This window comes from Python bivittatus, unplaced genomic scaffold, assembly GCF_059951505.1.
Source record: "Python bivittatus isolate LINGU-HERP-01145 unplaced genomic scaffold, Pbiv_v1 ctg000580_np1212, whole genome shotgun sequence".
Classification (NCBI taxonomy): Eukaryota; Metazoa; Chordata; class Lepidosauria; order Squamata; family Pythonidae; genus Python; species Python bivittatus.
The window spans coordinates 25,926,586-25,949,756 of NW_028277087.1; the positions used below are offsets into that span (position 1 = coordinate 25,926,586).

At 39.5% G+C, this 23,171-nt stretch overlaps 1 protein-coding gene, 1 long non-coding RNA gene and 1 other non-coding gene across 3 annotated transcripts in view; 1 reads left to right on the top strand and 2 right to left on the bottom strand.

Annotated features, from left to right (window-relative positions):
• LOC112542685 (uncharacterized) overlaps positions 1-23,171 on the top strand; it is a 158,502-nt gene that overhangs the window by 31,357 nt on the left and 103,974 nt on the right. The gene's annotated exons all lie outside the window — the stretch shown is intronic.
• Positions 8,118-16,311, bottom strand: EIF5 (eukaryotic translation initiation factor 5). The gene is made up of 12 exons (XM_007432509.4): positions 16,097-16,311; positions 15,693-15,932; positions 13,648-13,927; positions 13,469-13,550; positions 12,603-12,775; positions 11,873-11,984; positions 10,711-10,856; positions 10,287-10,445; positions 9,957-10,118; positions 9,374-9,538; positions 8,724-8,861; positions 8,118-8,510 (listed from the first exon to the last, which is right to left on the bottom strand). Exons 3-12 carry the CDS (start codon positions 13,717-13,719, stop codon positions 8,418-8,420), a joined length of 1,302 nt encoding a protein of 433 aa, XP_007432571.1. The 5' UTR covers positions 13,720-13,927; positions 15,693-15,932; positions 16,097-16,311; the 3' UTR covers positions 8,118-8,417.
• Positions 11,597-11,721, bottom strand: LOC112541154 (small nucleolar RNA SNORA28). Its single transcript, XR_003085186.1, has one exon. It is a non-coding gene; the product is annotated as a small nucleolar RNA SNORA28 (small nucleolar RNA).

The window sequence follows — 23,171 nt, forward strand, 5'->3', positions numbered from 1 at the left end:
TCCATGACCGGTTCTAACTGTTGCTTCTTGGCCCGCATACAGATTTCTCAGGAGACAGGTAAGGTGGTCTGGTATTCCCATCTCTTTAAGAATTTGCCACAGTTTGTTGTGATCCACACAATCAAAGGCTTTTGCATAGTCAATGAAGCAGAAGTAGATATTTTTCTGGAACTCTCGTGCTTTCTCCATGATCCAGCGAATGTTGGCGATTTGATCTCTAGTTCCTCTGCCTCTTCGAAACCCAGCTTGTACATCCGGTAGTTCTCGGTTCATGTATTGCTGAAGCCTAGCTTGTAGGATTTTGAGCATAACCTTGCTAGCATGTGAAATGAGTGCAATTGTGCGATAGTTTGAGCATTCTTTGGCGTTGCCCTTCTTTGGAATTGGAACGTAAACTGACCTTTTCCAATCCCGTGGCCACTGTTGCGTTTTCCAAACTTGCTGGCATATTGAGTGCAGCACTTTAACACCATCATCTTTTAGTATTTTAAATAACTCAGCTGGAATACTGTCATCTCCACTAGCTTTGTTGTTAGCAATGCTTCCTAAGGCCCACTTGACTTCACTCTCTAGGATGTCTGGCTCAAGGTCAGTGATCACACCAGCGTGGACATCAGGGACATTAAGATCTTTCTTGTATAGTTCTTCTGTGTATTCTTGCCACCTCTTCTTAATCTCTTCTGCTTCTGTTAGGTCCCTGCCTTTTCTGTCCTTTATCATGCCCATCTTTGCACTAAACGTTCCTTTCATATCTCCAATTTTCTTGTAGAGATCTCTAGTCTTCCCCATTCTATTGTTTTCCTCAATTTCTTTGCATTGTTCATTTAAGAAGGCCTTCTTATCTCTCCTGGCTATTCTCTGGAAATCTGCATTCAATTGCTTATATCTTTCCCTTTCACCCTTGCTTTTCGCATTCCTTCTTTCCACAGCTATTTGTAAAGCCTCATCAGACAGCCATTTTGCTTTCTTGCATTTCTTTTTCTTTGGGATGGTTTTAGTTGCTACCTCCTGTACAATGTTACGGACCTCCGTCCATAGTTCTTCAGGCACTCTGTCTACCAAATCTAATCCTCTAAATCTATTCATCACCTTCACTGTGTACTCACAAGGAATATGATCTAAGTCATACCTGAGTGGTCTAGTGGTTTTCCCTACATTCTTCAATTTAAGCCTAAATTTTGCAGTAAGAAGCTCATGATCTGAGCCACAGTCAGCTCCTGGTCTTGTTTTTGCTGTCTGTATAGAGCTTCTCCATCTTTGGCTGCAAAGTATATAATCAATCTGGTTTCGGTATTGACCATCTGGTGATGTCCATGTGTAGAGTCGTCTCTTGTGTTGTTGGAAAAGAGTGTTTGCTATGACTAGCTTGTTCTCTTGACAGAACTCTATTAGCCTTTGCCCTGCTTCATTTTGTACTCCAAGGCCAAATTTGCCTGTTATTCCGATTACTCCTTGACTTCCTACTTTAGCATTCCAATCCCCTATGATGAAAAGGACATCTTTTTTTGGTGCTAGTTCTAGAAGGTGTTGTAGGTCTTCATAGAAGCGGTCAACTTCAGCTTCTTCAGCATCAGTGGTTGGGGCATAGACTTGGATGACTGTAATATTGAATGGTTTGCCTTGGATACGCACTGAGATCATTCTGTCGTTTTTGAGGTTGTACCCCATTACTGCCTTTCCCACTCTCTTATTGACTATGAGTGCAACTCCATTTCTTCTAAGGGTTTCTTGCCCACAGTAGTAGATATAATGGTCACCCGAATTAAATTCACCCATTCCCGTCCATTTCAGTTCGCTGATTCCCAAGATGTCGACGTTCAATCTTGTCATCTCATGTTTGACCACATCCAGCTTGCCTTGGTTCATAGATCTTACATTCCAGGTACCTATACAATATTGTTCTTTACAGCATCGGACCTTCTTTTCGCTTCCAGATACATCCACAGCTGAACGTCCTTTCGGCTTTGGCCCAGCCGCTTCACTCTTTCTGGAGCTACTTGGAAATGCCCTCCGCTCTTCCCCAGTAGCATATTGGACACCTTCCGACCTGAGGGGCTCATCTTCCGGCATCATATCTTTTAGCCTTTTAACATTGTCCATGGGGTTTTCTTGGCAAAGATACTGGAGTGGGTTGCCATTTCCTTCTCCAGTGGACCACATTTTGTCAGAACTCTCTGTCATGACCTGTCCGTCTTGGGTGGCCCTGCACGGTATAGCTCATGGCTTCACTGAGTTACGCAAGCCCCTTCGCCACGACAAGGCAGTGATCCATGAAGGGGTGAAAAACTATAGCTCCTAATTTATACAGAGCAGGGGTATCGGGGGGGGGGTCAAAACAGTCAAGATGGTGGCCATGCAATTGAAACCCTGTCCCTTTCTTACATGCTACCTTCAAGCACAGGAAAAACGTGGCATTTAGCTGCTAGTTTGTGTGAAATTTCTCAGAGCTTATGTGATCTGGCAATTGGATGAGAGATCATGCTGATTTACACATACTGTTTCCTAATGCTTCACTGTTCACATCCTAGTTCTGCCACCACAAGAATGCCTAGATATACCTTCTTCACGACTTGAAGAACATACATACTTCACATCAAAAGTCAAGATGGCAACCACAACTGCACAGTCAAAGCTCCACCTCCTTTTACATGTGATACATGTAAAAATAGGCGGGGCTTTCTATGGCCACCATCTTGACCCTTTTTACCATCCCCACAGATGCCCCTGTGCTGAGTAAGTAAGACCTTACCTTACTTTTCTTCTCTACCTTGATAGCTCATAAAAATAATATAGGAAACCAGAGGTGAGATAATGTGAATCAAAAAAATCTGGCTACATTAGGAATCTTAAAACAATATATTCCTCATAGTCTTTTTAAAAATAAATTTTATTAAAAGTTTTAAAGAGAACATAAAAACTAACACAAACTAATACAAAATAGAGAGAAGAAAGAAAGAAAGAGAGGAAGAAAAAAAAGCAAAAGTGCAGTGAGAAAGAATAAAAAGAAATAGAAAAAAGAAACTTCTGATTTTCTCTGCAGCAAATATGATTACAAAATTATCTCTTACTCTATGATTATGAAAAAAACTCACTTTTTTCTATTATCCATTTTTCTTCTAATCATCAAAACCAGAAGTCATAAGTGCGTTTTTTTCCATTTCATGGAAAAAGTCTATAAGGAGTTTCCAGTCAGCCATAAATGTAGATATTGTTTTTTCTCTGATCAAGGATATTAATTTAGCTATCTCTACAAGCTCCATCATCTTCACCAACCATTCCTCCAATTGTGGGTAATGTTGAACCTTTCCATTTTTGAGTATATAATAGTCTTGCTGCAGTTATCATATATAAAAACAAAGTTCCATGACTTTTTTCTAGTTGCCTGTCCATTAGTCCCAAAAGAAAAGTCTCTGGTTTCAGTTGTGCTTTAATCTTTAAAATCTTCTGAATGTATGTATATATTTGTATCCAAAATGTTTTGGCTTTTTTACATGTCCACCAAAAATGATAAAAATTTATCATCATGTTATTCACATTTCCAGCAAAGATTCAAAGTACCTTTATACATTCTAGACAATTTCTCTGGTGACAAATACCAAAATATATTCCTCATAGTCTGATAAACACCTCAACATTTACTTCTGCAATACTGTATCCCACTAAGGAAAAAAGACATTTCCTACTATAGATGCGCCCTCTACTGTATCCTTGCTGCATAGTACTAAGTGCATTATTTGCATATTTTTCATCATATGAAAAACAGCTGGGATATATTAAAAAAAATTTCCTCTCTCACCCCTGTGGGTGGTGTGTGTCTTCCTCAATCTCGGGTCCTCTGCCAGAGGCCTGGGAGTTTGAGGGTTCTGCGCAGTATCTGAGCTGTTCCTAGCACTGCACTCTTCTGGACAGAGAGCTCTGATGTTGTTCCTGGGATCTGTTGGAGCCACTCTCCCAGCTGAGGAGTCACAGCCCCGAGTCCTCCTACCACCACTGGGCCCCTTTGGCCTTGACTTTCCACATCCTCTCTAGTTCCTCCTTCAGGCCCTGGTACTTTTCATACTCCTTCTTCCTGATGTTGTTGTTTTTTGTTCCTTCAAGTCAGCGTTAATTCTTGGCAACTGCCTGGACAAGCCCCTAAAGTTGGCAAGATTTTGGAAGTGGTTTGTATTGCCTTCTTCTTCGCGGCTTCTTGGTTTCTAGCCTGGTGCCTTGACCACTACACCAAATGGGCTCTCCTCCCCTATTTGTCCTGCTCTTATTTTTGGGAGTTATGAAAAAGTTCTGCACCAATAGCACTAAACCAGCTCAGCATGCTGTATCCTACTGGTGATAAGATTCATATTCCTGTACCTGTGAGACAGAATCAGTTCAAAATGAGAATTGTTTAACCGGGTAGTTTCCCCACCCCCCTTCTCAGCCAGTATAAAAACAAAGTCTCCTTCAAGTTCTGTTTTTTTCCTTGGGAGCAGCTGGCCATGGACTTCTTTTTTCTTGGATTGTTTTTTCCTATCTTCCAATGTAACTTACAGCCTTGGCATGCTCTGGGGTTCTCTCATCCAAGTATTAACTGGGCCAGTGATGGCAAACCTATGACATGCATGTCAAAGGTGACATGCCACAACGTTTTGGGTGACACGCCAGCTTTCACCAACACCCTACAACAACTAACTATTCTCCCTGTTTGAGTTACCAAAGAAACTGACTTTGTTTTACTCGTATTTCATTTTTGTAATTATCTGATGTTTCTTTATACAATACCTAGCACCACACGTGATTGGACTGTATTTTTTAAAAAATAAATGAATACGTAAAGAATTGTTTCTCTTTTGTTCGAGGGCGGGGGGTGACACACCAGCAGAGTCAAATTAGGCATTTTCCGAATCTTTGACATGCTGAGCGCAAAAGGTTCATCACTGAACTAGGCTGACCGAATTTAGTTTCTAAGCCCTGATTTGATAGTTAGGTGCTGCCTCCTGCCAAGAAAAACCAAAACTAATTCATAAAGGAAATCTAAAAAAATTACCTGAATTGATATATAAATGTTCCTGAAGGAAGAGACTTGGACAGAAACGTGGCAGCAGCATTGTTTTAAGTAGCATTATTTTCCCAAGTGGAATAGGTCATATCATACTCAAGAAAATTATAACATTAAATCCAATTGCAAAAACATTGAGTTGCATCTATAATAGTGCTATTTTATATAGCATTCTCAAATGTCCAAAGCATATACATGCTTTAGTTATAATTGTATTGCTTTTGTTTTTTGTTAGCTGCCCAGATTCATGTATTTTATCTATCTATCTATCTATCTATCTATCTATCTATCTATCTATCTATCTATCTATCTATCTATCTATCTATCTAGCCAGCCAGCCAGCCAGCCAGCCAGCCAGCCAGCCAGCCAGCCAGCCAGCCAGCCAGCCAGCCAGCCAGCCAGCCAGCCAGCCAGCCAGCCAGCCAGCCAGCCAGCCAGCCAGCCAGCCAGCCATCATGAATAAATGATTCACAACAACAGCCCGATAAGATCTATAAGTGTTAGGATTATTTCCCATATTGCAGAGAGGGAGCTAAGGCTAAGATTGCAGCTTTCCTGTGGCCAATGTGGTTGTGTGGTGGTGGGATGCAAACCAAGGGACCATAGGCTTCACAGTTCACTCTTGGCCCACCCACTGCATCAGGAATGGAAAACTTTGAAGGCCAAGTGTTGCAGTTGACTTCGAGTCATATCAAGGGCCAAACTGGTTGGTTTTGTAAGAAAGCTAAATTTGATTTAATTGCATGCTTAAACATAAAATGAATAGTTAACAGGATTTTTGAAAGGGCAAAGCCCAGACTTCTAGGGCAACAAGTAGCCCCTGGCCTCAAATTGTGAGCTTCTGCCCTTATACCATCCTTAAATGGACCATATCCTAAAAAGCTACTGTATTTTCTTAGACAGAAACCTGTTTTTTCCTACTTTTAGAAGATAGTTGGCTACAGAACTCCTGTCTTGGAAGTTCTCTCCCTTTGTAGATGCCTACAGCATCTCTTCATTTTCTTTTAGAGTCAAATTAAATACACTAATAATGATACCTTTGAATCCCCAATACTTATTATAATTAGCAGGGTAAATAAATTAATAAACCATTCTTTTTATATTTTTTTTCTAGTGCAGAGTAGAAAATAATTAAAATAAATAACCACAGAAATAATTCCCTGTACTACAGTAGTAGCTTTGGGAAAAGGGTGTTTTTCAGGAAGTGTTGGGGAAAAGGGTTACTTTCCCAAATGTTCTGATTCTGCTTTTCCCACAGTGGTAGCGACATGCAAAACATTCTTTTCTGGTTTCAGGTGGTCCATGGCCAAATTGTTTTGGACCATACACAATGAAATGGGCTAGTTTTATTGTAGATTAGGCACAAAACAGAGTTGTTCCAGCCAACAGTAAAAAGCCAAGGTTGAGGGGTTTTCTATGATGCTAATAGTCTTTCCATACTTGCCATGCAAAATTACTCCGGGATCTCTATGGCTGTTTCAGTCAAAAGCCTGTAACAACCAACATTCCAAGATTTGCTTTAGAACCATGGATAATCAAGTATGCTCTGATGGATTTCTGGAACATGATTCTGAATTCATAATGTATGTTTCCCCTTTATGCTCACCCCTAGTAGCTACTTTGATGGGAGAAACTGCACATGCATTGAATGCAGGTGATCCAACCTCTGCACTGCCCATTAATAGGCAGCGAGAGAAACACCCTAGGCAAATTTCTTAAGTGGTCAAAGGTGAATTTGCTAGAGAAAATGTAAGACCTTAGGTGTATGAAACAGCCCATCATGAAAAGTTCTAACCCTGATACAGACCACCTTTACCTCAGAATCTCTCATTTTGGAATATAATTCCATGATGGAATAATCAGCTGTTTACATTCCCAACTTTAAAAAAGGGAGAGTATACAATTCAGTGGCACAGGATCATGCGGCCAGACATTAGGGTAGATTTGTTCATGGTTGTCAGCCACTGATTTTAGCAAGTCTTCATTTATTCATGGTTTACAATGTCTCTTGCTGTATTTTATTTCTTAGTATAAAGTATTTATAATTAACTTGGCTTCTCCAACTTTTCACCCCCAATGAAATGAATACTGACTCATGAATAAAACTACTTGCTTACTGGGATTCATATTGCACAAGAAATACACTTACCTTGCACTTAAATGTCTACTAGCACTTACTGGAATATTGATCACCTTTACATTTTCTTACCACCAAAACAGTGTCTCCATGTTGAAATGGTACAAATGTAAAGGAACACCTGCAGTAATTATGTCAGCGTTCCAACCTTTCCTGCAATACCTCATAAGCCTTTTAGAAAAATTCAGTCCTCATGGTTGCTTGCGACTGTGGGGACATATCAAGTGATTTGCAATCTGCAATGAAGGCAATCACATCTGTGCTAAGACAAACCCAGTTCTGCATGCTTTATATGCAGCTGCAAGTATTTTTTTTAGGAAAGACATATTTAAATGGGTTAACTGAAGAACATCAATTATAAATTAAACCCAAGTTGGCCACAGAACTCTACAGCCTTTTTGTTTGGAGCAAATTTTTCATTTCATAGCTATTCCATATGGATTACATCCTAACCATATACTAATCTAAAGCCTGATGCTGAGTCAACATCCAGACCACTTGATTATGTTAGAATATACATAGCTCAGAGTTGAACTGTGGAGTCCTGGGGGGGTCTCTGAGCTTTTCTTGCAGATATTTCATTACCCCTCCAGGCAATATCTTCGGTGCTAGAAAGGAGTGGGGTTTGCTGTTTATATACAGTAGCTTGCCTTGTCATATTGGTGGGGGAATTTTTTCTTTGGTAGTTGCTAGATTATGCTGTTGTTTACTGCTCGATTGTCTGGTGTTAATCCGGATGTTATTTTAAGACAGGTTTTACATTAACAATATCCCCAATACTTCCCTCTCCTCCTCTTGTAGTGTACCAAGTGAGAAAACATTCAGGAAAGCTGTTCAGATGGAAACTAAACGGGTTCACAAATACAACCCAATTTCTGATTATTGCCCACAGTAGGCTGTGATAGCCTATCATGGCAGTGAAAAAACACTAATGTGTGTCAGGACTGAAGATTCCAAAACCAAATCCTTTATTTTCACAACTGTATAAATGTGCTCCAAGTATTTATGTCCAATACAAGTTTAAAAGGAACATGCCATACAGCAAACTTGGATCAGTCTGCTGGTGTATTAACTCCTCTCATCTGTTAAGCTTAGTTACAAATACCAGTCATGGTAACATACATTTGAGTTCAAGAAGTATAGCATGATGTTTATAGCTATTATAGCTTGTGCACATATGTTGCACTTCTGGCAAGAGATGCAGAGAAGTATGCATTGTAACACTGGAAACTAGTTTGATTCATTTTAAATAGCATCAATATCAATGTCATCTTCCTTGTTGTTTGCAGTCTTCACTGTTTCAACTTTAGGTACACTGGCTGTCTTGGAGTACACCACCTGCAAGAATAGGCAAGTTTAGTCAGAGTAACAATGATGTCTTAAACATCTGAGGTGTTTTATCTCTCTCTACTATATGATTGGATCACTTCAATTAGATGGCTTCAGCAAAGCATTGGAGCAGGAACTCCTTTTCAACCTAACATAAACATTTAAATATTTCAAATCAGAGCTTTCAATACATGTGGGAAAGAACACTTATTCAAAGCTCACCTCAATGTTTTCATCTTCATCATCTTCTTCCTCATTGCCAGATGATTCCTCTTCGGCTTCTTTCAGCCATTTAATGAATGGCTCTGCTTTAACACGAATTTCTTTGGCAAGCTCTTTAGAAACATATTTCTTTGAGGCCTAAAACACCAGAACAAAGTTTGAAACATATGAATGTGCAGATTTAAGTATGGTATTTTAAACCCAAGTAGTAAAATTTTATAGGGTATACCAAATGGTTAGAATGTGAAGTTTTAAGTTCAAATTACTGCTTCAATTGACTGAAATACTTAGTTCCAAGGTTGGAACAGACGTTCTAGCCACGAAATCTTACCTTGAACTGAAAACAGCAGATCCAAAGAAAGAACGACTACTTCAAGCTCTAACCCACTTCACTCGAACCCTTTTGCACATCCCTATATTTAGAGGAATAACTAAAGGTGCTATACAAATGTAATTATCAGAAAATATCAATGTATTTTGAGCTTGCCCCTCCCATTATAAAGATTTCATTTGGAGTGGAGTTTCTCTTTTCATTTTTAGCATCAACAATGAAGTACTTCCAAGCAAAAATCATGCAATACAAGCAATTTTTCAAACGCTGAGAATAATTAGATACCTTGCAAGAGCTGCTTTGATTCGTAAAAACTGACCTTTTCTGCCCAGCTCAATATGACTTCTTCTTCCAGAAGATCTGCATCATACATTTCCTTCAGGATGTGTGGAATTTTAGAAATCAGCTGTGATTGATGCATAGCTACTACGCATTCCAAGCCATGAAGTAGGTATCTCTGGGCCTTCTTGTTGTTGTGGCAGAACTAAAATGTGAACCAGAATGCAATAGTTAATAGGTGTAAATTAGCATCACTTGCTTGATCATATCAGCTCAGTGAAATTTCATGCAAAGCAAGCCAGATAAATGCCAAAACTCTGTGTTTTTAGTTCTCCACATCCTCCCTGCTCAGTCTAGAAACTGAATTTTCAACAGATACTATGTACTACACCCTGTGCTGCTATGGGCAGGAAGCTAAAATTTCCTTTACCTTCAACTGCCAATATAGTAAATATCAAGGTCATCAGTAAAAAAGCACCACAATGTCCTCATTTTGATATGAAGTGTTTCCATCCTGGTTATGAAGCAAATTTCTACACATTCTGTAGTGAATCAAATTGGGATAGGAAGCATGAAGCTCTCCCATGATCTCAGCAGAATACTTCTGGCACAAAAATACTTACACGCAAGAAATGGCGCCTGTATTTCTTTATCTGTTCTCTTATTTTTTCATCAAAGAGGACTTCAGTCAACACCAGGGGGCCCATAGCTTTAACATCTAATCTTTCTGCTTCTGCCACAATATCTTTGTCAGAAGACTCTATGACACCTTCTTCTTTCTTTTTCTGGATCAGGAAAGACATTTTGTTTTAAATCAAATATATTTTTCTACAGTTAAGATTTCACTAATTGAAATTATCCCATTTCAACTTAAAAGTTTATGAAATGAGAAAACTGATAGTCCAACAAATGCACAAACATGCCATTTATCTTGACAAAGTATAGTCAAATACCTTAACAAAGTCAAATAGTAAATTGACTCTTTCTTCAACAGTCCTTTCTAGATCATCAGTCAATGTGAGAACTTTTGCACGATCAGTGATTTCATCCATTCTGCGCCTTTGGGCTTCTTCAGTGGTATCTTCACCCCAGTCATCATCTTCCTCTTCCTCCTGAAATTTAGGTGGTTAACTATTTTCATATATTACCACCACAGTCTTTAAAAGATATGCAAAATTCAAGAGCTTGGATACTGTTTTCCTGGGGGGCGGGGACAAAACTAGTTATTCCTTCAAATAATTAACCTTAAAAATGAGTTGTTTTTTCTAATTTTCAGGGGAAGGTCACCATAAATTCAAGCTCATCTTCAAGAAAGCACAGTGTTTACAATGAAACCATACATTTGTTACTTATTTTGCTGTGACCAAATCTACTTACCACTACATTTGGAGGACTACATTCTTCTGGTGGTGCTGACTGTTGTGGCAGCGTCTCAGTAGTAGACACACAACCGTTCTCTTTATCCTTGCCTTTTCTATTTTTCTTTTCTTTCTCTTTCTTGCCTGTACCAGACTCGCTGCTCTCTGTGAACATTAGCAAGAGTCCAATCAAATGGATGATTTTTTAACAGATGTGCATCCAAACCATTCCTAACTTACAAACTCAACTTCAGCTGGCCATCATCTCAAATTATTTGGGTATACTCTAGAGACTTATTTAAATGAGACTGGTCCTATATAATTTTCTGAACTACAGAACCATAGTCTGTCCGATTATAAAGCCTATACTTTGGTTCAGTCTGAATATGTAACAAATAACTTGGCTTTCCCATATGTAATTTCTCAGCCTACAGATTATTAAAATGTTTTTCTAGGTAGAGTTACATCTTCTATAATGCAGGCATTACAAAACTGTGGCATAGACCCTTGTAAGCAAGAGTGGTGGGGAGCTGATTAGCGAGTAACAGAAAGCAAACATTGGACTCTCCAAGGATGTAGAAAACCCACTGGTGTCTATTCCTAGCTCAAGTACTCCAGCAACCAACCTGCTTTGAACACTCTAATTTCTAATTTAAGGTTATTTTTTAATAATTTCTGAGATAAAAACTCAAGCAAAATAACATCAAACAATCATTATGTACAAGAACACTAATCTAGGTCTGTCTTGATTGCACACAGCTCGAAACATCACCAGCATCTGCCCAGCCACAGGTACTTACTTTCAATGGCAGTACTACAAAATTGGAAATGCAGCCATGAATGTATCTAATACAGCCTAAGTCCAGAATATACAGTGTTCGCTTATACAGAACACCCAGCAATATGTTGTTAGAGTCTGTATAACAGATGGCCTCACTTATAAAGACCACTGGAATAGGTCAGGCTATGTTTAGTATTGCAAGCTTAAATTGAGATAGACAACTAAGTTATCTACCACAGAGTGTTGCTTGCATCGCAGTCTTCACGCAGCACTCTTTTCCAGATCAGTTTGAACACACGCACTTTGTGATCTAAAAACTTCCTCCAGTTTTCTGCCTCAATTAGATAAGAAATATATTATAGGTCAACACCAAAATCAAGAGGAACACACATTCACTCACCAGGTGGGTTTTTAAGGATGAACGTGCAGAGTTTATGGTTTGTGTCAAGCATGCCTCGATAGCCACAGGCTTTGCAAGAGTTACCAATAGTTTGTTTCTTAGGATTGACATGCTGCCAAAAGAGAACAATAGTTTTAAGACCAGTTAGTTTTATTTCATTTACAAGTATATATGCTGCCTCCTCCCATTTTATAGCTGTTTCCTAAAGAAAATGAAACAGCAGAAGCAAACAATACACTCTAACTGGGTTATGCGGAAAATTCTGGAGCTTGTTTTGATAGTTTTTTTCTTTTAAAGCTATCCTGGAATTTTTTAATCACTGCAGATGTTAGAATGGTAGGAGCCACTTAGACATTGAGAGCTTACCATTTAACTAACCTACTACAAAGTCTACTCAAATTTACTCACAGGTGACTTGGTATATAATTACAGTCTAGCTTGTATTATTGTTGCACACACTGTTTGTCCTTTGTTTTAAGTACCAAAGTATTCCTCTGTTTGAAAAGTTGTCCTATAATTAGTCCTGCTTAGCTAAATATTTATCTCCTGCATTTTTTGGAAGAATTTAATTGGCATTGGTAGGCCACTTCCTGGGAAACCTCAGGGCTGACCAGATACAAAACTCTTGTTTCAGTGAGACTGCTCAAACTAGATTGCAGGATACTGTTCGTTGACTTAATGTATAATAGTTTTCTTTATAAACTCTTAGCATTCTGGCAGCATCACCTACCAGATCAGTTTCAGGATTTTCACACTCAGGACAGAGAACAAATTTTTTAATGAACCCATCCAACATGTCTTGTAGCTTATTCGCCTCATGAGATCCATTGACAATGTAACGGTCATTCTTAACATCAAACTGGGTCTGCGCTCCCAGCTCACAACCAAAAAATTTGGTGGGATCTTTCCAAAAAAAAGAGAGAGAGAGAGAGAAAGTAGTAATGAAACTTCCCATCATCTCCCTTCCCACACCCATTCTGATTAACCCTCTGCAAATTTATTTCATTTGATTCAATTTCAGCACCCCTCAACTCTAAATCAACTCTGGGTGACTATTTCTTCCTCCATTTTTCTTGAAAAACAGTAACAATGCTATGCTTATTTAGTAACAATGCTTATTTTATTACCAGTTATCTTAAGACTAGCTTTAGAATCATCTGCCCCAACAGTAATGAACTGTTTCTGCACAGAAACAAAATTCCCTATTTAGTACAGAATACCACAAAAACCAGCATTATGCATCACTTCAGAGTACTGCGCACAGTAGAATTAGCTATCATTACCATATCAAACTATTCACTCAGCTCTTTTCTTTTCTGCCTTAAAATCTGCTGACTCCATGAGGCAGAAAACAAAACTGAGTATTTAGGCTGACATAATGACAATAACACTGATATTGACAGTTATCTTGCACTTCCAGGAAGCTATGGAAACTGAAAGGGGAGAGGAAGATGAAAAAATGAAGTAGGGCTCTGGAACTCAAATATGCATTAAGTTTTTTAAAACTACAGTACATTTGCAATTTCTATAAGGTACAACTTTAAAATGGTTTTTGCTAATAAAATGAAGCTCAATGAAAAATTATATACAACTTACACGTAGGAGGCCGATTAAGCGCCTTTGCAACGTCAACCATGTTGACGATAACTGTCTTTATCCCATTTCCTTTGCCCTCAACCTGAAAAGAGAACTCTACTGTAGTTAAATATGTAAGAAATCACACCATTAACTGGCAACTTTAATCCACATTTAAAGAAAAATATGGAGGTATTTACCTTGGCAATCAGACGGGGCATTTTGTAGCGATAGAACTGATCTGAAACACTGCGGTTGACGTTGACAGACATTTTGGCTTATTAGTAGCTTTATCAATAAGATGGAGAGATCTTTGATTGCAACTTTTTGGTATCTTCTGTCTGGAGAAGACGTGATGACATAAACGACTGCAAGAGTTCTCGGTCTCTGACATGAAAAAATTTTCGCCACTGAGGCTGTGAGGTTCTTGCTTGTATGCTATATTTCCCCAATACAGGTACCAATGGCTGCGCAACAGCTCTGTAATATTAACATTTAAAAAAAGCTTTTATAGTATGGGGGAAGGGGTACTTGCTCATGATTAATAACCATCACTTGCCAAAATATGTATTGCTTTAAAACATTTTCAGTAGTCTCATTTATGCAAGCAACATTTTAAATTTAATCTTTATTTTTCACACCCAAATGCCAGTATTTGTTTTATTGTTTATTTGTGGTTGTTTGAATTCAAATATTATGACTAAATGGTCTGCTATGATTTTTATACAGTAGATACTCAACACAGAAGCTTCAACAAAAAGCACAATACAGAATTATGAATGCTGGTTTTGTCTAGAACATGATGAACTTGTTAAAATTATAAGTCAGTTACGTTGCAGACTAGGTTTCTGGGCTTGGTAACAGTTACAGCTTATTACATTTTATTGCTCTATGGCTAGCAATGACAAAACATTTTCATTAAAAGTTATTTTCGTTAATATTCATTAACCGGTCCTTGATTTTGGCAGAATAGGAGACATATTATAGTTTGCAAGGTGGCTACTTCAGTGATTCGCTATATTAGTGAATGAACTTTGGGAGTTTATGGGGGTGAGAGAATCAATGAATATCTAATTCTTTAAAAATGATAATAAAATATTCTAAAACGTATCTGAGTGACCTAATTACACTATACCTCATAATAAATGTAACTGCTGTTGCCAGAATTAAAAAATCAAGCCATTTACTCCAGGTACAGTATTACTTAGGGAGAGATGTAGTTCAAAAAACCAGCAAACCTTCTCTTTCCCTCCCCCACGTGATCCAAACACGTGCCTGTAACAGCATGAAATACAAGTGGGAAGAAAAAAAACTTAGATGGCGGGGGGGGGGAAGAGATACTCAATTATTTTACCTGGTTAGAGATAAACCTACGATGAAGCGATCGCACATTTTCCCCCCAAAAGAAACTCCTCCCTCTCTTCACCCCAGCGTCGGAATGACTCAGAAATGCAGCAATTAAGCACTGAGTCAGCCCCAAATACAAAGCGGCAAAAGCGGGCGGCGGTGCCACTGCCACTCATCCCTCCCCGCCCCACCGCCCCTTTCCGAACCTCCGAAGGCGCCGAAGCGGAGCCGCCCGCCCGCTGCCCTCCCCCTTCGCACACTGCGGGTTTAGGAACTGCGCCACAGAGCGCGCACTCCGCCCCCCCGAATCACGAGGACGGAGGCGCGGAAGACCTGGCGGCCGCCATCTTGTAGAGCCGCGCGTTCATCCAAGGAGGGGGAAGCGGCCACCACGGGCGGCAAAGGAAAGGAGATGCCACTCCCGTCCCTTGCAGACTTCTCTTCTAGAGATGTTGGACTACACGGCCTATCACTCATACTGTTTAGGGAGAGGCGGTCCAAGACATTCAGGGGCCGAAGTCTGGTCTACGACTCCCCTTCTTGTCTCCCGCCTCGAGGTAGAGCGCCGCTTTTGTAACGACTCCCCGAAGGGCTGTTTCGAGAAGGGAGCGGCCGCAGTGTCTTGTCTCCTCGTCCCCAACAGCCTCATCCTCAGCATTCTGCCCCTCTGCCGCCAGGAACTTACTCGGGAGTGGGATTACAACCCACTATTAACCACCCTCCCCTTACAGTTTTGGGGGGGAAAGGCGAACGACCCGCAAGCGCCTCGCTCTTCAGGCCACTGCCCATCCTCCCCGCCACCCCGGTCCTCCGCCGCCCAGCCCCTCCAGCACGGGGAGCCTCACCCCCACTGCCCACCCATCCCATATGCCCAACGTCTCCCTTCCCTTTTACTTACCGTTTTCGTCCAATACAGACATAAACCCAACGCTGCTCGCCCCGGGCTGTGACGAAGCCGAATTGGTGCGAGGAGAACGATGGCGGAGCTGAGGGTGTCACCGAGCACCCGGACTCTTTTCCTAAAGAGATACAGATATCGAAGGCGGAGGAGGCGGACGCCGCAACCGCCAGGAGAGGGGAGGGGGGTCCAAGCGTCCTGAGGCGGCCGGGATCAGCGGGAGCAGCCTTGCCGGTTACTCTGCCGGAAAAGAAAGACCATCAGCCGAGGCAGCATTGTTAGTCTGGAGGCGGAGCGCGCACACAAACACTCAACCCGAGCTGAAACCTGCCATAGCGGCAGCATCAGGATGTTTTTTTAAAGGAGGGGGAGGGGCAGAGCTATAATGGCTGCCGAGCACTTACCTCTAGAATGTTCTCGCGCCGACTGAACAACACCGTCACCAGGGCTGGGATCAATCAGCCGTCGGAGAGTCCACGCCTTCCTCTTCGTCGTATTGGCTCATCGTTCGCCGTTCTTCTTTTTCATTGGTTTCAGGTACTTGTCAGTCATGATGTTCGGCGACCTCTCCTTATATTCGCTTTCTTTCTTTCCACCCCTGTCGACCCCGCTGATCGAAGAAATACCAGCGCCCAAAAGGACATCACGTTTAGGAACGCGACCCAGACTGTCGCGAGAGTTATGCTGAAGGGGAAGAATGAGTCAGTGTTCTCTGTGGGGGGGAGGGGCGGCTTCCTATCAGCTCGCGTGCAGAGGATGCGTGTAAAGAGATAATTTTACTCTCCGAAGGTATTCGAACTTGGGTACCTTTTTCGCCTTCTGTTCTACTGAATACTAGTGTTGCATTAAAAAGCATGGTTGCATATTTTTTTAAGGCGGGAAGTGAATATATTTAATTTATTATTCGATTTATATCCCGCCTTCTACGGGCTCAAGATCGCTCTTCCTCTTATTGCCACAACACCCCTTGGTTGGGCGTAGAGGACCAACCTTACGCCCTGGGTTTCTGTGGTCGAGGACGGACTTGAACCCAGGTGTTCCCGACCTTGTCCAATGTTTTATTCACTACACCGTCCTAGGACGGGTTGGTTGCGTTGAATGCTCATCTGAGTAACTGCTGTAGTAGATTGGGGAAGTATTGGGGGGCACGTATTCCGATGTAGAGTATTGTGATTTAGTCAAGAAGCAACTGAGTAAACTATCAAGAGTTGGCCTGTCACTCGTTCTCATGTGCTTCCTGTGTCTATATGTTGTAAAAGGTGAAGCGATTTTACATGAGAGTTTTGTCGGGTGTTCGCTTTGTAGTTTAGCTGTTTATCATGTTAATCTTTAGTGTGCAGGAAAATACGGATGATTATTTCCACTAAAATGCATAGTTAAAAGTATTTTAGCATTACTGTGTGTGAAGTACTTTGAGACTTTGCGTCTATGCATATTCAGTATGGGGTACAGGCCCTCAGCCTCCAGGCCATCATAGCCTTGATCTGACCCCAGTCATCTGAGATGTTTTGTCAGTCAACCGGCAATTGGATTCAGAGGAATACAGCCTTTAAAACATTATCATTTCTGGCTTTCATTATCAAGAAGTAGAAGTGAATGTACACACCTTTAAAAATAGAAATAAATATGGTAAGGTCTCTTAAAGACGAATGTGATGATGCAGTTGCTGCATAGTTACTATAAGCATATAGGTGAACTGCAATGGAAGGACAAGGTGTTTTGAGGTACAAGGGAAATAATGAGGGAGAAATTGATTAGAGAACTGAATTCTTGAGCCTGCTTTCTAAATACATTTGAGAACTCAATTCAGCTCCTCCAGACTGAATGAAAATAGCTTATCTAGTAATCATCAGAAGTTTTCTATTACAACCCCCCCAGCTCTTACCATTATACCATTATTCACTGTCACTATGTAGGGCCTTAACCAAGAGACAAGAACTCTCTCTTTTTATTTGCGTTTGCTAATAACTTTAAAATGCTTCTCCCCCACACGCACCACACACTCCTTCCAAAATCTAAAATTGGAACAGTCCTAAAAAAAAAAAGGGAAATTTTATTCGGGAATAATATAAAATAATACAAAATACTATTTTCCCTGTGGTTTCCATGTCTTTGACATAGAGTATTGTGTTATTTATTCAGATTATAGGTTAGAGAGTATGTCTTTATCTCGTGGTTCTATTTGTAACATGCAATAATAGTATCCTAACCCATATTCTCCAAGGAAAATTATGTTGAATTGTCCAAGGCCACCACTGAACAGACGATTTAGTCCCAATTTCATGTTACCCTGATCTGTTTTCCCATATTTTTATTGCTTCTAGTAAAAATGGATTCCTGCCTTACTGAAGGGGATTGCATATTTCCAGATATGCAAAAATATCCAGAGTATGCATGGAATTCTGGGATTCTAAAATTCTGGAATTTTAGCAAAAAAACCCAAACCTTCAGATAGGATAACACAATATGTTGTAACATTTTATTTATTTATTCAATAGACTTCTACAGCTGCCAAATTGGAAAGACTCAAGGCGGTTTACATTAACACTCAAAACAATCAGCATGCAAATATAATGATGCTGTGAGGAAGTCCATAAGATTGGCCAATATTTCATTGTTTTCTTATACTGTAATTCTCCTTTTTAACATGTACAAAAACATTCCTATTGTAAACAGTAAAAATAATCTTGAAGCAAAACTTAGTATAAAATAACATTTGCAGTCTTTATCCCATTTCATGAACTGCATGAAATGTTGAGTTACAAATATACTGTAAATAAATAAATACCGTGCATCCACTTGAGAGGCATTTATAAATAATGTGGTCAGAAGGAAATGAAATAGAGAAAAGACAGTGATAACTATTATTGAAGGAAGCTGTTCACAAAAGTTGATATGGACATGTTGGTATTGAAGAGCTGATTAATACAGCCTGAGTTGTTTTAAAAAAACCCTTTTGTTTCTGCTCAGACAGAAGAAAAAAGCTGAACTTAATTGTAGCTCGGAAGTTTGTTTAAGAATGGACACCTTAATGTCAGTGATTAAGGCTAAGTCATAATGCTGTTTGCTTTGTTTGAGCTTATGCTGTTGTGGGCCTTCAGGCATTGTGGCTTACATGATAAATCATGCAACCCAGTAAATGCCTTGAGCAGCTGAAGTACTCCCTCTAGTTATTGATTGATTAGTTCCTGATACAGCATTTGTGCCTATTAATTCTTTTGCATAGGCACTAGTTTGCTTAGAAGATGTTCCGATTTGTATTTTAACTTGATTTAACTATAGAATGTGATTAAGTCAGATTCTTCAGGTGGATTCTGAGCTGCTCTTGATTGTTTTAATCTTGGTCTATGAAGAAAAAATCTGCAATAGTGGTATGCATCTTTGTGTCTGGAATGTATGCTCCAGACATCACAATGTTTTGGGACAATCTTAATTAAAAATATATAACCAGTAAAAAAATTAAAGTATTTCTGGGCTGAGGTAGGTACTTCTTGTCCCTAAACCCAAACATTTGAGAGAAAGAATAATTACCATCTATAATTATTGATCTGAATTGTGCATTTTTGTTTGGAAGAATGGAGGGATGGAGAGAATATAAAAAATATATTATTACAATAGAAGCATGTTCCTTTTTGTCTTGAGGACAAAAAGAAAAATACCACTGATGTGGCCATTGTCAGTATCACATGAAACATGAAATAGGACTGGTGAAAAAACTGAACCAGCCTTTGTGATTGCTAAAGAATGAATATGTGTTTTCTCTTTCCGTGCAGCTGACTGATAAGGAGCTGATTCCTCCATCATGGCTACTGCCCTAGATACGGGTCTTCTTTCAGTCTGCTAAACAGCAACTCTTTAAAGGCAGTTAACTGTAGTCAATCAAGCATGTATATGATGCTATTTGAAACAGGAGAGGTTAAAACATTTAGTTAAAAATATTTAACAGGAGACTTTACATGTATATTTAAAATGTGGCAAAATATTTCATGTGACTAGTGGAGTCTTTAAACAATTTCCTAACTGTCTCCCAAAAATAAGATCAGTATTGCACCAGTAATAAATCTACTCCAAGGAGAAACACAGGAAAACCGGTTTGCTTAGAAGGCTGCCAGAGCATGGCATTTACTGAATCCCTCCTTCAGTTTCATAATGCAATACTTCTGTTTAATCAATTACAGCAGAGAAGGAAATGTAATCCTACCAATATTATTTCATTGTATGGTGCAAAAGGGGAATTCTACTCTGAACTGTATGCTGCATGACAAAATGAAATAGGATTTAACAGTGTTGTGACATAAACAGCTTTCATTTAACAACTAATAAACTGCTATTAACTTAAAAAGAGTCCTTCTACAATGTTTGCATTGCAGCATACTAGAGCACTCAGTCTGTAAGAAATAAGTCTGCTGACTCAATGCCACCTTACCAGTTGTCTGAAAAATAGACAATTACGTACATGATTTTTGAGGCACTAGCTTTTTGTAAATGATAGTATCAAAATATAACCAGTACAGAATGCTTCTCAAAATGCAATGCCAGTTTTTAAAATCTTACTTTATATTATTTATTATGTTTACATTCTGCTTTTCCTCCAAGATGCTCAAGAGGATGTATATGGACCTATGCCCTCACCCCGTTTTTTCTGGACTGCATATATGGGGGACAGGTTAGGCTTGGGAAGCAGGACTATTTCAAGATGGGAAGGTGGGAGAGGGGCTGTTGGAGAAGAAAAAGCTAATTTCCCCACATGCTGGGGTCTCAATGGAGTGAACAGCCTGCCATTCACATACTGATGTATATTTGTTAACGTGGTATATTATACTATAATAGTTCTTGTGGTTTGTTTGTTTGTTTTTTTATGAACACATATGTAAGATTGGATGCTGAACATGGCTGGAGTAGTGCTGGGGTAGGCATAAAAGGCTGGCAGAGTTCAGAAGGACCTGTCTGTTGGAAAGATTGATCATCTCAGCCAATAATTAAATCAATTCATTTAACAGTTGGACTTTGAAGTGGATACAGACAAAGATGAGGTGATATTGATGTCAGCATTTAAGTTCAAGAAGGAGGGTGCCATAGAAAGTTGAAATTATTTATGTGTTTGTTAATATTCTCTTGAAGAAAATAGGATATAAATTTAACTGATATAGCCGGCAAAGGATTCTGTAGCAATAAGTACAGTATGTCCATGCATGGGCGTATACGTGTGTGAGAGACAGACATGGTTTAGACATTAAGCATGTTCTTGTTTTCATCTGGGATGTTTTGAAGGATATGATCGTGTTGTGGTTGTAAGTCCAAAATCTTGTTCCTATCCTTGTTGCTGAATAATCAGGCCTTCCCTGAGAGAATCCCAGTGGTTTGCAGCGTGAATGCTGCATTCTTCTTCCTCCAGACTGGTCTTTTTAATGTGTGTGCCCTTCCTTTCTACGTATCAGAATGACTGACATTTTGCTAGTCACTGTAAAATGCTTATTGGTGCTTTAAACAGGAACACTAAATATTTATAATGCTATCCACAGATGCAATAAACACTTTAAAGGCAAAAGTCTAGTAGAAAAGCAGATGAAAGGGGAAAGGTGGAAGACAATCTCTAAGAAATAAATCAGGATGAATATCTTTCCAGCCAGTCCAAAGATATACAAGATGTTTTAACCCTGTTGTATGGTTTCCTTAAAGCATTTTTTTCCCGGTATGGCATCCTTCTGCATACGTTTTACTTTTTGCAGTTTTCTTTTTCCTAAAAATAATGTTTTCTTTGCATAAGAAGAAAACTGCTTCATATTCTGTTTCATATTCTCCTCTTCTTTTGTTGAAATCTGTGAGGCTCTGGGAAGGAAATGGAGAGTAAGTTTGCCCTGGCTAAATTTGGCTGTTGCAGGGCAGAGTGGAAATGCAGGATTATTTCATTATAACCCTAAGTCATGAGATTGGAACAGTATCTTTCAAATTCTTTGAATGCTTTAATAGTTTGTTACTCAAATATTTTTCTTTGACTCTAGGAATTATTTTCTAATGTTCAGTTCCAATAAAAGAGCTTTTTCCAAACTGATATCCTCCAGATATATTGGAACTAAAATTCCCAGGGAAACTAAATCTAAAACTAAAATTCCTACAATTCTGGGGATTTTGCAAATTGTAGGCCCAACATACCTGGAAGCCTCAGGGTGGGAAGTCTGCAATAAATACTTAGATTGGGATTTTTGTTTTTCAGTGTGGTCAGTGGATATGCTGTAAAATGCATACTAGTTTGTAGTATTATAGAGGACTAGACAAATTAATGGAAGGTAGGTCTTTCAAATGGTTAATAGCAAGGAGAGATTAAAATAAAACCTGTATGTGGAGTCTGTATGCCTCTGGTTATGAGATGCTCAGACTCTCAGTCACATTTTGCTTTGAGTATCATGGGAATTTGCAACTGACTTTTGTTAGAAAAAGCGGCGCTTAAGCAAAATGAATGTTTAATCTCTATAAGGCAATTCCTACTTTTCATTCATATGCAAGTTAGTATTTCTAGTAGCATGTGGACTTCTTGGAAATATGAACAACAGGGCTGCCGTTATGGATACAGAGTAAAAGTATTCAATTTTGGAGTCTAGTCTAAGAAAGGCCTGAGTCCAGGACAGATAACATATTTTGATATACATTGTATGTACATTACATAATCCATAAAGCACTGTTGCTGCAATATGTATTGATGGGCATCAGTGTAGGAAATTGTAAAAGGTGGGGGGGTATGCAAAATAGTGATAGTGGAGATTTTCAACAATGATTATTAACCAGGGTAGGTAAATGGAACCTTCATCTTCACCGACAGTATCTCCTTGAGCACAAATACCAGTTTTTGTTTTCTGTCATGTTTGAGATTTGATTTTTATAACCATCTGTCTGACCGCTGCAAGGAAAAGAACAGTAGGCTAAGTTAACACATCTGGTGGGAAGCCTTTAGGATTACGGAGAATATTATATTCCCATAGAATTATTCTGGAGCTGCCCAAAATGGCAAAGCCATACCAGACCCATTAATTTATGCACCTTAGTTTTTCTATCCAGTCATTGGGTTGGGGAGAGTCCTTATTTTTACCTCTACTCCCACCCAGCAATCATGCTTCAAATTATTGATTTTCTATTGCAATTTGTCTTTTTATTTATACAATTTGTCTGCACCTGAAACCAACCAGACTCTGGGCAGCTTACAGAATTTATAAGGAAACAGTAATCCAAAGCATAATTGATGTGGGTGAGGGGCGAGATACATTTATTTCTTACTGCAGATCACTGCTCTTTATCAGATTGGTGTTGTAGAAAAGTAGGTAGAGCTCCTGGGGCAGTTTTTGAGTTAGGAAGGCACATTTAGATTTAGGGAGGCATGTCTGAGAACAAGTTGTGGGTTCCCTGGCTGCTGGTAGGGCTTGGACGTGAGGAACATAAGTGCTTTTAAAACACAGTTTTACCAAAACAGTACCTGCCATCTATATA

Bases quoted from the DNA above. Each gene is read 5' to 3' on its own strand.
- EIF5 (XM_007432509.4), bottom strand. From the start codon at position 13,719: ATGTCTGTCAACGTCAACCGCAGTGTTTCAGATCAGTTCTATCGCTAC. The intron at 13,551-13,647 runs GTAAATACCTCC...TTCTCTTTTCAG, and splicing joins TGCCCCGTCTGATTGCCAAG to GTTGAGGGCAAAGGAAATGG. The intron at 10,446-10,710 runs GTAAGTAGATTT...CCTAAATTTCAG, and splicing joins GTAGTCCTCCAAATGTAGTG to GAGGAAGAGGAAGATGATGA.